We start from the raw sequence: 13,897 nt of genomic DNA on the forward strand, positions 1-13,897 counted from the left end.
GTAATTTAACCCATTTAATTCATTATAATATGTGTTCAAGTTTAATGAGCTAGTAATAGTAATATGTTTTTCTCAGTTGATTTGCATTTAAATAACATTTTAAGAAAATTGTACATTTTGTCTTTAAACATTAATTCTTACTGGAGTTAATGATTAAAGCTACTTAGATTACATAGACCTACATGGAATTTTAATGTTTTATTTCTTTATTTATTTTTAAACTGCAAACAAACTAAAATATGTACAACCTAAATTAGCATAAAATTATTTAATTAAAATTTTTTCTTCTATGTACAATCTAGAACTGCAGTAAGTTAGCAAAAGCTAAGGAATATTTTATTCTGCCATTCCATTTGGAAATAGCATATGCTCAACCGTAATTTAAAGTATGTTAAAATCTCATCTGGAAAAATGTGAGAAGAGACTTGGTAAAATATTGTCACATGGAAATGAGTATATAATCAAGATCACAGGTTTTCTTTGTAGAACAGAGACTCAAGTGCTTTTTCTTTCATTAGGACATCGTGACTAACGTCTCACCCAGAATCATCCGGGGGACCACTTCTGGCCCCTTGTATGGCCCTGGACAAAGCTCCTTCCTCAACATTGAGCTCATCAGTGAGAAAACAGCTGCATATTGGTGTCACAGTGTCACTGAACTAAAGGCTGACTTCCCGGACAATGTAAGTGTGATTTAACATCTAAAACAAGAGAACAGGCATGGGTTGCTGAATGTTTATTTAAACATCCAATTCGTAGGCTTATAAATATTAATGCGTATAATATATTTTATTAAAGAATCTGCCAGTTGCTTGGCTGATGCATAGAAAGATAAAGAAAGAAAGCTGGAGAACTCATAAAATCCCTCCCAATGTGAGGCTTTGTTATAAATGGGCACTGGGTGCATGGAAGGAGTCTCTACATGCAGAAGCAGAAGGAATGAAATACCCATTTTATTGAGTTGGTTTTCATTGTATGTGGCTGGTATTTATGAAGGTGATGACCTTAGGGAGAAATTGCAGGCTATAAATCATCTTATACAAAGCTAAGGCTGGAACGGAATAACTTATGCGGGTTATTTATATTTTTTTTCAGTGGGAGATAATTTACCAAATAATTTAACACCCTTAGACTAAATGAACTCACTAGGTTTTGTAGAAAACTTGGTTTTTTTTGTTTTGTTTTTTTTTTTTTTTTTTTTTGTTTTTGTTTTTGTTTTTGGGTTTTTTTTTTTTTTTTTGAAACCACAGAGAATTTTTGTAGTAAAATCGAAGTTTCATGTGATAATGATAACAATTTTTTAAAAAGTATTTTCTCTTTAATTGTCTAGTTGGGGTTGTTCCTGGTACCATTCATTCTTTCTCCCACTCCCCGTTTCTATGCCTCCCCTTCTGCCTCTCTATTATTGTTTGAGCCAAGGTGAATAGAGCCTGAAATATCCAGCAGTGTGTATGTTTATGTTACAAAAAAGGGTTTTCTGCAAGGACAAGAAAAAAAGCACATGTCAATGCCCTGCTGATATGTATTTTTAAATATTTAAATACTTTTGAATGTAATGGAATTCATGAATGGTTGCTTATAACCTGAAAAATAAGTCTTCCAAAGGAAGCATGCTCCCGCCTAGCAGATCAAGAGGTATTCTTTTAGGTAGTTTGAATGTTTCTGTATACTCTCTTACTCTGAACCAAATACAGTCATGTAGAACAGGTATAATTTATCTTCCTCAAAACAGCCCCTCATATGGGAAGGGAACTATGGAGACACATCAGAAACCTCTAGCATCTGCTCATTAGGAGTTCCTCAGGTTGGGAGCCTGATGTTGCAATTATCTCTCCTGTGATACAGTTATGTCACTGTGACAATGATGCCAAGTGTTTGTCTTCTAAAGAAGCCATATTTTCGAGGATGTTTCCCCTTAGGTAGCTGAGCACAGGAGACTTATCTGTAAAAATCGAGAATGTTAATCAGTATACTAACTTGGTGTGTAGTAGTGCATACTCTGCTAGGTACTGAACATTTCATTGTTATCACAATGGGAGGGAGGTACTTAATAAATCACTTCCTGTGTGCTTGACATTGTTATAAAAGCTTTGTATATTTTAAACTTGCCAAATCCTTCAACCTCTTGATAAAATAGATACTGTTACATGCCCCAGTCTGTAGTGGAGGAAACCCAAGCACACAGCGGTAAAGGATCTTGCTTATGATTGAATATGTAATCTATTCTGAGGTTGAAGTTGGAATTTAAATTTTGCTTTTATTTTCTACACCCCTGTGTACTAGTGTCTTCGATGTACGTGCCTAGGTTGCTCTTTAGAATTCAGTATTTCTTTTTAAAGTAACATATAAAACAGTATGAAATAAATATTTCCCCCAAAACTGTTTCACTGTTGACTGAAACCAATGTTTCTGAGAAACAAACAGACAAAAACCTATTTTCTTTGAAAAAGTCATGGCCAGCGATGGCTTTCTAAAACTCACATGATACTGTCTGCTTTTTTTCTGAGGCAGGAATAAGTTCTTATAATAGTGGGTCCCAAGAAATGACAATCAGAAAACGGGGACTCTGGGTTGAAGCCCCTGGCTCTCTGATCCCACAGCCAAGCAGAAAGAAGAGGTACTTTAAATGTTAAATCACCCTGGCAACGAACATCTTCTCTTATAAGGTTTGTGTGTGTTTGAAAAATATAATACATGAGGGTTTTTTCCCAATTCTTTCTGCATTTATTTTGCATCCATTCGTCTTTTTCTGTATTTTTAGAACTCATTTCTACCATGTTAACTCCCCACACCAAAGATAACATTTTAAACACAATTAAAGTGGCAATTCTCATTGGAAACCATGGAAAGAGTGCGTGTGCACCCAGATATAGCCATGCTGAGAGGACCATCTCCCCCACTGCTTCAGAATCACTCTGACGCCAAATTCAACGAGCTGAGTGAAGGGAAGTGACCCTTCATTTTCCAACTTTAATTATCGCTCTCACTGGAGTTTTCCCACATCATTCTCAAGTGTGTGGCTGCCACCTTTAATGACAGGGATTGGATAATTTAACCCACTGTGGCAGCTTCTAAGCAAGGGCTAAGTTTTCTGAGAAAGAAATTGTGCCATGGAGAAGCAGGCAGCTAATATCCGTAGTTAGGGTTTCTTTCCAGATGGGAGAGACTACAGCTGCATATGAGTCAGAGGAGACAGCCACAGAGCAGTGTGCATTTGAAGGTAAGAAGGCTTTAGACGGTGATGTGAGGGATCCTGGAACTAGCGCTGCAACAGAGCCTGCCTTCAAGTTAGACTTTCTCGGCTCTCAATTTTTTCTTTATATTTATCTGTGAATTAAATTTGGCACAGGGATCATTGTAGTGACAAGTTATTACTAACAGAGTTTTTGTTCATGAGCTGAGATTTTTGCAAAGCTTATTATGAAATATACTGTATAATTAGGGCTTACAGAAATCAGTTTAAAATGAATCTTTTCACCAGTGTTACAAAAGCCGAGAGCTGGTATATTTTAGGCTTGATTTAGAAAAAAAAAAAAAGTTTTTCAAGATTAAAAAAAAATAACCAAAAATATATATCCCATGATTTGCCTGAATGTACTGACATAGCAAGAAAAGACTTTTTTTTTTTTTTTAACTCATTTGGTCAACTAGAAGTTAGGGGAAGGTTAACACTTAGCACTGAATGTTCTGGTAAAGACAGAACAGACCAGAATGAGTGCTTTTTTGTGGAGATATTAGCAGATGGACAGTGGCTAGGTAAAGATTCGTTCTCTACATGACTATCACATCCTCATTGGTAATGAAACCATGTTTCAGCTAAGGGCTGAGCCCACAACTAATTTCACAATACTCTAAAGAAGCTGATCTCTATCCACGTTCCTGGTCAGTAGACTCTGCATGCAGATTCTTAATCTGTGTACCAGAGACTCCTTCCATCAAGGGTAAAATTTAAGCCCCCTTGCTTTTCTGAATAATAAAGGCATGATTCAAAATTCTTAACGTTATGAAGGATCACCCTAAGGTTATAAAGGATATGTAAAAGTGAAATATTCAAAGTACATTTGAAAAATAGGGGAGAGAGAGGAAGCTGGTGAGGTGGATTAGCGGGTAAAGGGCTTACTCTGCCAGCATGCAGATCTGAATTCTGATTCCAGCATCCACATAAAAAGTCTGGAGCTGTGGCATGCATGTATAATGCCTGCATTGGGGCTGTGGTGGCCAGGAGGGAGAGACAGGCTGAGCCCAGTTGCTCACTGGATGGCTATTCTAGTTCATTTGAGTTGTAGGTTCAGTAAGAGACTCCTGCATCAAAAAGGTAAAGACCAATAGAAGAAGGCTCTTTAACAGACCTCTGGCCTCCAGGAGAGTCTTTACTAGACCTCTGCTCTCCACACACATATGCACGAGCATGCACACTCGCCACATATATGTGCAAGAACATATACCACAAACATGTCCAAAGTAAAAATAAGATAAATACATATAGTCATAATTTTTAAAAATTGTCGTCTTTTTCCATTTTTCACATGTATGCATTGCACATTGAGAACATTCCCCTCAACCTTACTCAAGTCCTTCCTTCCTTCTTCTTCTTTCTTTCATCTGTCTGTCTCCCTGCATATCCCTTTTATTTCTCTAGACACTTTTATTCTTTTTTCATACCACATATTTCTAGCAGTGGAAGAAAATACATGCCATTTGACTTGAGGTGTTTTTTGTTTCTGTTTTGTTTTGGTTTGGGGTTTGTATTTCTCTTTGAGCGATGATCTCATATGAGTGAGTCAGGCTGCAAACTCACTATGTAGCCTAAACTAAATTTCTGATTTTCTTATCCATATCTAGCAAGTGGTAGGATTATAGCTGTACATCACCATTTCCCACTTATACCACTCACTGATATAGACAAAAAAAAAATCCCAGTTCTGGGTCTGCCATCACAACTTTGATGTAGCAGTTGAGCAGAGACCTTCAGGTGGCCAGTTCAACTGTGTTAGGACTCCCCGTGATTTCTGCCTACGCAAATTTGAGTCATCCACAAAACTGAGATGATTTGTGGCATTCGTGATTACAAATACTGAAATCCAGTATTTCAGTATTTGTAATCATTAATAGAAAATAAAAATATTTTTATTGACGATCAAGATTGTGTTTTGCGTTCTACTACAGCAAGGCATCTGTACATAGGCTAAGAACTCAAGTCTGACTCCATATTACAATCATTTGGGGAACTGAAGAAAAAACTAAGGTTCAGTCCTGTCTGAGTTCAATTATGTGAGAAATTGTGGTATGGACACAATTTTTGTGTGAATGTGTGTGTACAGGTGTACAGACAGTATACATTTTCTGTAAAGCTCATTGGATATTTGTTTCTTACACAATCGGCATTATTTATGAACCTTGATATATGAAACTCCTACATTAGAATTATTCACTAACATCATTTTCTTTTATTCTGGAACTGAGCCTCAAATGCTGCTTTGTTTATCAAATACAGATCAGAAGAGCAGTAAAGATGGTATATTCCTGTCCTGACCCAGGGCTAGTGTGAGGCAGGAGAACTAGAAATCTTTCCATCATAACTTGGGAAGGTATGCTGCTTTGTGCTTTGTTTTCTCTCCCTCCCTCCCTCCCTCCCTCCCTCCCTCCCTCCCTCCCTCCCTCCCTCCCTCTCTCCCTCCCTCCTTCCCTCCCTCCCTCCCTCTACCTTCTCTCTCTCTCTCTCTCTCTCTCTCTCTCTCTCTCTCTCTCTCTCTCTCTGTGTGTGTGTATCTAGAAATCTGAAGGCTGGCAGATAGAGGCAGACTATGGCTTCATTTGAATACATAGAATGTTCTTTGTTTCTTCTATGGGTACCTGAGTAGGGTCTTCTTGTAGGCTCCATATGGGTTCATGTGGCACAAACAGGCCTCATTTTTTTAAAGATATTTACAATTTACTTATAGTTACTGGAGGGAGAGATTGGGCTTTTGTTACTCAGTCAATTTGTTTAGAAAAAAATGCAATCTAGTAATAAAGTATATACCTGCTGTCTTGTCAGCAATGACTTAAAACTTGGCAAGTTAAATGTCTCATTGAAGACCGGATTTTGATTCTCTCCTCATAGCCAGAGGAGAATATTCACGAGCAGAAATTCAAGAGTCCCTTGACTTGATTCTGCCTTTGCACCCTCTGGAATTTTCTGAGCTTGTCAAGTCTCTGGTTCTACCCATTTCTACAAGCTGATTAAAAAGTAATAAATTAAGAAACTACTGGAGCAGCTGCTGAAGGGAAGGCCAGTGTGTCCCTTGGAAATGGTTCCCTCATTCACGCAACAGTGATTTCTTAATACTGTTTATAAATTCCTGAGGATAGGGGTATTTCTCAGCCTCCCTCCTTTACTTAACTTCTAGATGAATCTTTTCTCTAATAAACTATTAGTGATATCTCCTTGGATTCGTAAACAATTTGTTTATAAATTGAGATGAATCATAATAGTACTGGGAATTTTGAAATTGAATGAGAGTACAATAGTCCATGTCCTGTCATTTTCACAAAATTCTCTTCTGACTTTCCTAGAGTTGATAAAGGCAGACGGCTCATAGTCAGTATAGGTGATAGCAGAAATATATGACTGTAATACCTCATAGGTCATTATAAAGATTGCTTGAGAAATGATGAAGGAACATTCTGAGATATTGCAATTATTCACTTCTATGTATTACAGTCCATAAAAGACTTCTTTGTATGTTACTTTTATTTCTAGTATAAGGAGTCAATTTTTTATGATAGATTCCACAAGAGATATTTGGTAAGCCAAAGGTAATAGCACAGTTGTAGCAATTAAAACATATAGTAAAAAGTGATTTTCAAAAATTATATGAACTACTGCTTTATATAAAAAGTTACCTTTAAATATATAGCAATTTAAAAACAGTTAAAGCCTGAGCCAGGCCTAGTGGCACATGCCTTGAGAAGAGATAAGATGATTGTAAGTTTGAGCTCTGTAGGCTACATAGTAAGACCCAGTCTCAAATACATATATATATATATTTGAGACATATATATACATATATATGTATTTGTATATATACATATATGTGTATATATGTATATATGTGTATATATACATATGTATATATATATATGTGTGTGTATATATATGTATATATGTGTGTATATATATATATATACTAAAATTTTATTGTCATATGACATTCAAGGTTTTCTGTCCAATCTTTTATTTATTGTGCTCCTTTGCTTTCCTCTCATTTATTCGTTTGATCACATAGCTTCCCTTTATCAACACTGGAAGAATGGCAGTTAGTTGTATTTCAAGACTAAGCACAGAAGCCAAAGAAAAGCACTGAAATGTGTTTAATTATCCAAAACCCCAGCAAAGATGAATGCATCAGAATGTGTAGTGGTATGGCTAACTTGTAGCTCTGTGATTGGTTTTTACTTTCTGTATCTAAGTATTTTTAACTCAATTTTTTAGTGTTTTGGAGATTACCATATTTACATAATTTTTACTTCTCTCATTCTTCTAAGCACTCCCATGCCAACCATCCCATTCCCTCTAAAATTTATGACCTCTCCTATAAATATGTGTACGTTTATATCTATCTGTGTACATGTGTGTGCACATACACACAGACACACACAGAGAGACACGCACAAACACACAGATGCACACACACACACACATGCACACATGCAGGATAGACACGCACAAACACACAGATGCACACACACACACACACACATGCACACATGCAGGCATTTGGATAGCCTACTAAAGGGCTCATTCCTGGAGAAAACTGACTCTCTGTCTTTCAGCAGCCATTCATCTAGGACTGGAATAGTGTGAAATTTTCACACCAGGATCAACTTGACTACCAGTATTGTCATTATTTAGGCTGTGTTTAGGTGGCCATACTGTGGACATTTCATAAGTCCACCACCTGCCAAATGTCTAGAAGATGCTATCTAGCAGCAGGTAGATCCTCTGCCTCCTAAAAATCCTTCTGCCATTTTTTTGTATCTGTTCTCTGGTGCTTATGTGTAGGTCTTGAGTTATGTATGTTCCAGTGAGACTAGAAACCTCATGTCAGTTCCCTGCATTTTGACCATTTATGGATCTCTGTAGGGGCCTCTGTCACTATAAAGGGCAACATCTTTGATGAGAGATGAAAGCTGTACTTAGCTGAGGGAATAATAATATTTAGAATATAGTTAGAAAAATTGTTGACTTATGAAAAATGACATATTGCTCATTGACATAGTGGTTCAGGAAAGTGACAATATATGTTCTCCTATAGAATTATGAACTTTCAAGCTATGGGTACTTGACTAGGTTATAGTGCCAGGCATGAGTTCCTGCTACTGACAGGATTTTCAGCCTAATTAGACAACTATCGGTTGTAGCTAAATCAAACTGTTACTACCACACCATTGCGGACATCTTGTCAGGCAGACCAGCTGTTGTTGTGGCTCATGGGCTTTGACTTGTGGGACTGTGCAGAGGGACTGAGGAGGGGGTGTCCAAATATTTTCTTGAGATAGATGTATCCAGACTTCTAAGAGAAGTTTTGGCTACAACTTAGGTAGAGTATGGAAAACTTGACTTACTCTCCCAACAGAAATAACAAAAATCAAATGTCATAAGGGGTTTAAGACCCAGAATATTAGACAGTAAAGACAGTAATCACTTTAATATGAACAAAACAAAGTTCTTCCTTCCACTGAGAGTTTCTGGGAATGAACTGAGTCAGAGCCAAGGGATCTGAGGGATCAAATTCACAAGACAGAGAACAAGACAGGAAAGACATGGAGAACAGGGAAGATGTCAAAAACCTACCCAGAAGCCCCCTGCACACCTCACTTTAGCAATACACACAGTGTGAAGCAAAATATAAATTAGTTTGTTCATGTGGATGAACAAGTCTATAGAGAGGAATTGCCTGAGTGGAGTAGAAGACAAGGGCTTGGTGTGTGTGTGTGTGTGTCTTGCTTTGTTTTGTTGTTCTCCATAGACCAGGAATAGCAACAAACTGAAAAGCTGCAGCAATGAAAACCACTGTAAAGAATACAAGAAAGGGTCCCAATTCAGGCATAGTTATTTAACGAGGCTGAAATTAGTAACTTAAAGCAAAACATGAAATATTTTTTGAGGAATACAGAAATATCTAGTTTAACAATGATAAAATTCAAAGTGACTTGCAGCCAATAAAATTCACATGCTATATAATAAATAGAAAAATATAACTTAAAATTAAAGGAAGAATCAATTGATATAATCCATTTCAGAACTAACAAGACAGAATTATTATTAAAACTATTCCAAATGGTCAAATGTCTAAGTGATAAAAGACAGATAAAAGATTTAAGCTCCCAAAGATTTAAAAACTGCTATGAATTGGGTAAGAAATATGATAGAAGTTATAAACAACCTATTAGGCATTTCAAAAGAATAGCAAACTTAAAGACACTGAAATAAAAATTATGAAAAGCGAGAATTTTAGAAGAAAGAAGGAGAGTCAGACATAGAAGCCAAGAATCCACAATAAAATCTAGTTGTAGACATAAAATGGTCCACTCTCTACAAAAGAGGGAGGATGAAAGGAAAAGTGAACACAGATAAGTCAGATGTGGCTGCTCAAGCCCATGAGCTCATCACAGGAAAAGCTTGATCAGGGGGATTAGTGTGAGCCTGAAGACAGCTTGGTATACATAGTAAGTTCCAGACAGTCTGAACTCCAGTGTGATGGTGAGGGGATAGTTTTCTGCCCTATGTATTCAAATGCTAATTTCTATGCTCAGAGATCTGTTTGCTCAGATGGGATATTGTCATTATTATTGAAGCATCTCCTGTCTCAATGTTGTATAAAAATCGTTCTTCTTCATGTCTGATCAGTTAATAAAGAACTGATCAGCCTGTAGCTGGGTAGAAAAGTTAAAGTAAGACGTCAATTCCCAGTGAGGAGTTCCCAGATGGAAAGAGTCACTATAAAGGAGTCACCATGAAGACACAGATGAAGAAGGAGGTATCATATTCAGACTAAGATGACAGGTAACACCACATGGCTGGGAAGTCTAAGCCAGTATAGTTTAGTTAGAATAAATAAAAATTTGCCCAGCTAAAGTACCTGAAGCTTATTCAGAATATAAAGGTTTCCAAGTCAGAGCAAGGGAGGGTGAAGAAAAGCCCCATGTTTTTACAGTGTGAGACTTGAGCCAGGTGACAGAGTTAAGCCTGATCATTTCATGTTTCATTGAAAATATAAATAGCCTAAACACCTCAATTAAAATGCAGATATTTAATGACTAGTTATGAAAGTAAGACTCAACTATATTTAAGATACAATTTTAAGTATTAACCTTAAACATGATTATACAAAGGCATTGAAATAATATTCCATGTCAACTCTAATAAAATGAATATTATTTAATTAATAATAACTAAAACAGTTATCAAAGCAAGAATTTTACCTTGACTCAACACAACAGAAATATCATGTTGTCATGGTAAAGGATCAATTTATCCACAAACCCTAAAAGCACTATTTATATACATAATAACAGCACTGGAAGAGTCATGAAGCAAAAACCAATATAGCTTTCAGGAACAATGAGAAAGCCTGCAATTATATTTCAGTATCTATTACCTTGATATCAGTAATTAATAGAATGAAACTATCAAATCTGAAAAACACTATCAATTAACTTATCTAATCGACATGTTTCGAACATACCATTCAATGGCAATAAACATAGGTTTCTTTTTTTAAGGTTTTCAGAGTGTTCAGAAAGCTAGGCCATATTCTCTTCCACAGAAGAAGTCCTAATGCTTTAAAAAATTCAAGCCATACAAAGTGTACACTCGGATGACAAAATAATATAGTTCACAATTAAAACAATAACATTTTGAAAAATCCTCAGTTAAAAAGACAATTAATATACTCTTAACTCTTGGACTCAGAAAATGAAATTTAAAAATATTTTGAAGTAAAGGATAATTAAACTATGCCTAAATTTGTTGTGTGGCATGCTACTAGTCACAAGAAAAACTACACTATTGAATGCATGAGAGATAAGTGAAGGAAAATATCAAATTAATGACCTCATCGTAGTCTACCTACAAAAGTAGGATGGAAAGTTAGTTATGCTAAAATAAATAATAAAACAATGTACAATGATCAATAGTGTGGGAGGAAATCAGTGAGAAGAGCAAATATAGGAGGAAACCAAACCTGGTTTGAGCAGATCATAACAGACAAAATTTTAGCAAGACTCATCAGAATTAATAATTAGAAAATAATTAAAACAAACAAAAATTGAAGAGATGTCAGTTTCTAATATGCAGAACGAGACAAGTAACTCCACAATATTTATTGAAAATAAAATAACACTCTTAATCTTAGTATTTTTTTTTCTGTTGCTATGATAAAATACTCTGGCAGAAACAGCTCAAGAGAGACTGTTAATTTCAGCTCACTACTTTGAAGTACAATCTATCATTACAGGAATCAAATCAAGGATCCAGAGCTTGAAAAAGCTGGCCACTCTGCATCTACCATTAGGAAACAAACTGTTTCCTAGTTCTGCAATTAGGAAACAAAGGAAACCTGTGTTCAGCACACTTTTTCCATTGTATGCAGTCCAGGAGTGCAGCTCAGAGAATCCTGCTGCCCTCTGTCCATAGAAGTGTACGTCACTAAATCAGTTTAAAAACAGGTTCTCTATAAAATGATAATAGCACTTTTGATGAGATGTGTCTTAAGATTCATTTCCAACTGGACTGAATTCAAACGCCATGCTCAATTCAGACTCAGCCAAGCTCCCAGGCTGCCCTGGGTACATCAGAGTCATCCACAAATTTATCTCTCATTGCCAGCATCTTCACTTTGATGCTGAGTCATAGGAACTCACAGGAAGTTAAAACAGACCTTAGCTCCTATTAAGAAATATAAGGCATGTTGGCTGAATTTCTAAGCTTTGGCTTTGTGAGAGATTAAAATGTTGGTGGTTCATGTCATTCAGTAAAAGAAAAATCTTAAGAGCAATCTATCAAACCTTTTAAAGTAGTCATTATATAAGCCTTAAAGAGTTACAATACAGGCTTTTGCAAATTCCTTGTCTTTTTGTAATCAGACTGCCTTTGGGTAAGAATCATGTCTCTCTGATTTGGAGGCATGGCACTGAGCATGGTGAATAGCTAGAAAGAAGCCCAGGGGAGTGGGGAAATGCAGTGAACTTAGAGTCTTCTTTATCTGAATAAATTCATGGAGATCAGCCAGGTCTCCATGCTCCCAAATGAAGATCAAGGTCAAACCTAGAAAAGCTAAGAGGGTTCAGTGGGTTCACTTACTTTAATATTTATCTGGTAATCTTTGTGTTCTAATCTTTGGAGGACTCAATCCTAATACCTCCTTCATAGGTATAGGGATGACAGAGAAGAGGAATAATCAAGTGAAACTGTTAATTAAGAGTTCCCTCCACATCCTCACTAACATCTGCTGTCACCTGTGTTTTTGATCTTAGCCATTCTGACTGGTGTGAGGTGGAATCTCAGAGTTGTTTTGATTTGCATTTCCTTGATGACTAAGGATGCTGAACACTTCTTTAGGTGCTTCTCAGCCATTCAAGTTTCCTCAGTTGAGAATTCCTTGCTTAGCTCTGTACCCCATTTTTAATAGGGTTATTTGATTATCTAGAGACTAATTTCTTCAGTTCTTTGTATACCTTGGATATTAGTCCTCTATCAGATGTAGGATTGGTAAAGATCTTTTTCCAATCTGTTGGTTTCCGGTTTGTCCTATTGACAGTGTCCTTTGCTTTACAGAAGCTTTGCAGTTTTATGAGGTCCCATTTGTTAATTCTTGATCTTAGAGCATAAGCCATTGGTGTTCTGTTCAGGAACATTTCCCCTGTGTCCATGTGTTCGAGGCTTTCTCCCATTTTCTCTTCTATTAGTTTCAGTATAGCTGGTTTTATGTGGAGGTCCTTGATCCACTTGGACTTGAGCTTTGTACAAGGAGATAAGTACATGTGTTGTGGGAGATCTACACATGGGCACAGGGATTGCAAGCTGGTACAACCACTATGGAAAGCAGTCTGGCATATACCCAGAAGATGCTCCAACATATAACAAGGACACATGTTCCACTATGTTCATAGCAGCCTTATTTATAATAACCAGAAGCTGGAAAGAACCCAGATGTCCTTCAACAGAGGAATGGATACAGAAAATGCAGCACATTTACACAATGGAGTACTACTCAGCCATTAAAAACAATAAGTTCATGAAATTCTTAGACAAATAAATGGAACTGGAAAATATCATCCTCAGTGAGGTCACCCAATCACAAAAGAACACACATGGTATGCACTCACTGATAAGTGTATATTAGCCCAAAAGCTCATAATACCTAAGATATACAATGCATAGACTACATGAAACTCAAGAAGAAGGAAGACCAAAGTGTGGGTGCTTTGGTCCTACTTAGAAGGAATAACAAAATACTCAACCAGAGCTCCCAGGGTCTGAACCTCCAGCCTGAGAACACAAATGGAAGGAATCATGGCTCCACCTGTATAGGTAGTTGAGGGTGGCTTTGTCAGGCATCAGTGCAAGTGGAGGGCCTTGGTCCCTGAAAGTTTGAATTCCCTAGTGTTGGGGAATTTGAGAGCAGGGAGGCAGGAATGGGTGGATGGTGGGAGCACACCCTCCTAGAAATAGGAGGAGGGGGGATGAGATAAAGGGTTTTGGGAGAATGGGAGAGGAGATAACATTGAAAGGTTAATAAATAAAGTATCCAATAAAACAAAAAGCAGATAATGGGTCTGGCAAATGTAATTGAGCAGTCGAGGCTTTTTGTCAACAATTTATTACCTGGATTTCGTATAATCCTCAAGGACA

At 36.8% G+C, this 13,897-nt stretch overlaps 1 protein-coding gene across 3 annotated transcripts in view; it reads left to right on the forward strand.

The window, feature by feature from the left end:
• Window positions 1-13,897, forward strand: part of Dpyd (dihydropyrimidine dehydrogenase) — an 831,933-nt gene that overhangs the window by 479,254 nt on the left and 338,782 nt on the right. For all 3 annotated transcript variants that reach the window (XM_034501414.2, XM_076933188.1, XM_076933187.1), the window contains one exon: window positions 519-683. In XM_034501414.2, coding sequence (XP_034357305.1) covers window positions 519-683 — 165 coding nt within the window. The remainder of the gene's footprint in view (window positions 1-518; window positions 684-13,897) is intronic.

This window comes from Arvicanthis niloticus, chromosome 4 (assembly GCF_011762505.2).
Source record: "Arvicanthis niloticus isolate mArvNil1 chromosome 4, mArvNil1.pat.X, whole genome shotgun sequence".
In the NCBI taxonomy this organism is placed as follows: domain Eukaryota; kingdom Metazoa; phylum Chordata; class Mammalia; order Rodentia; family Muridae; genus Arvicanthis; species Arvicanthis niloticus.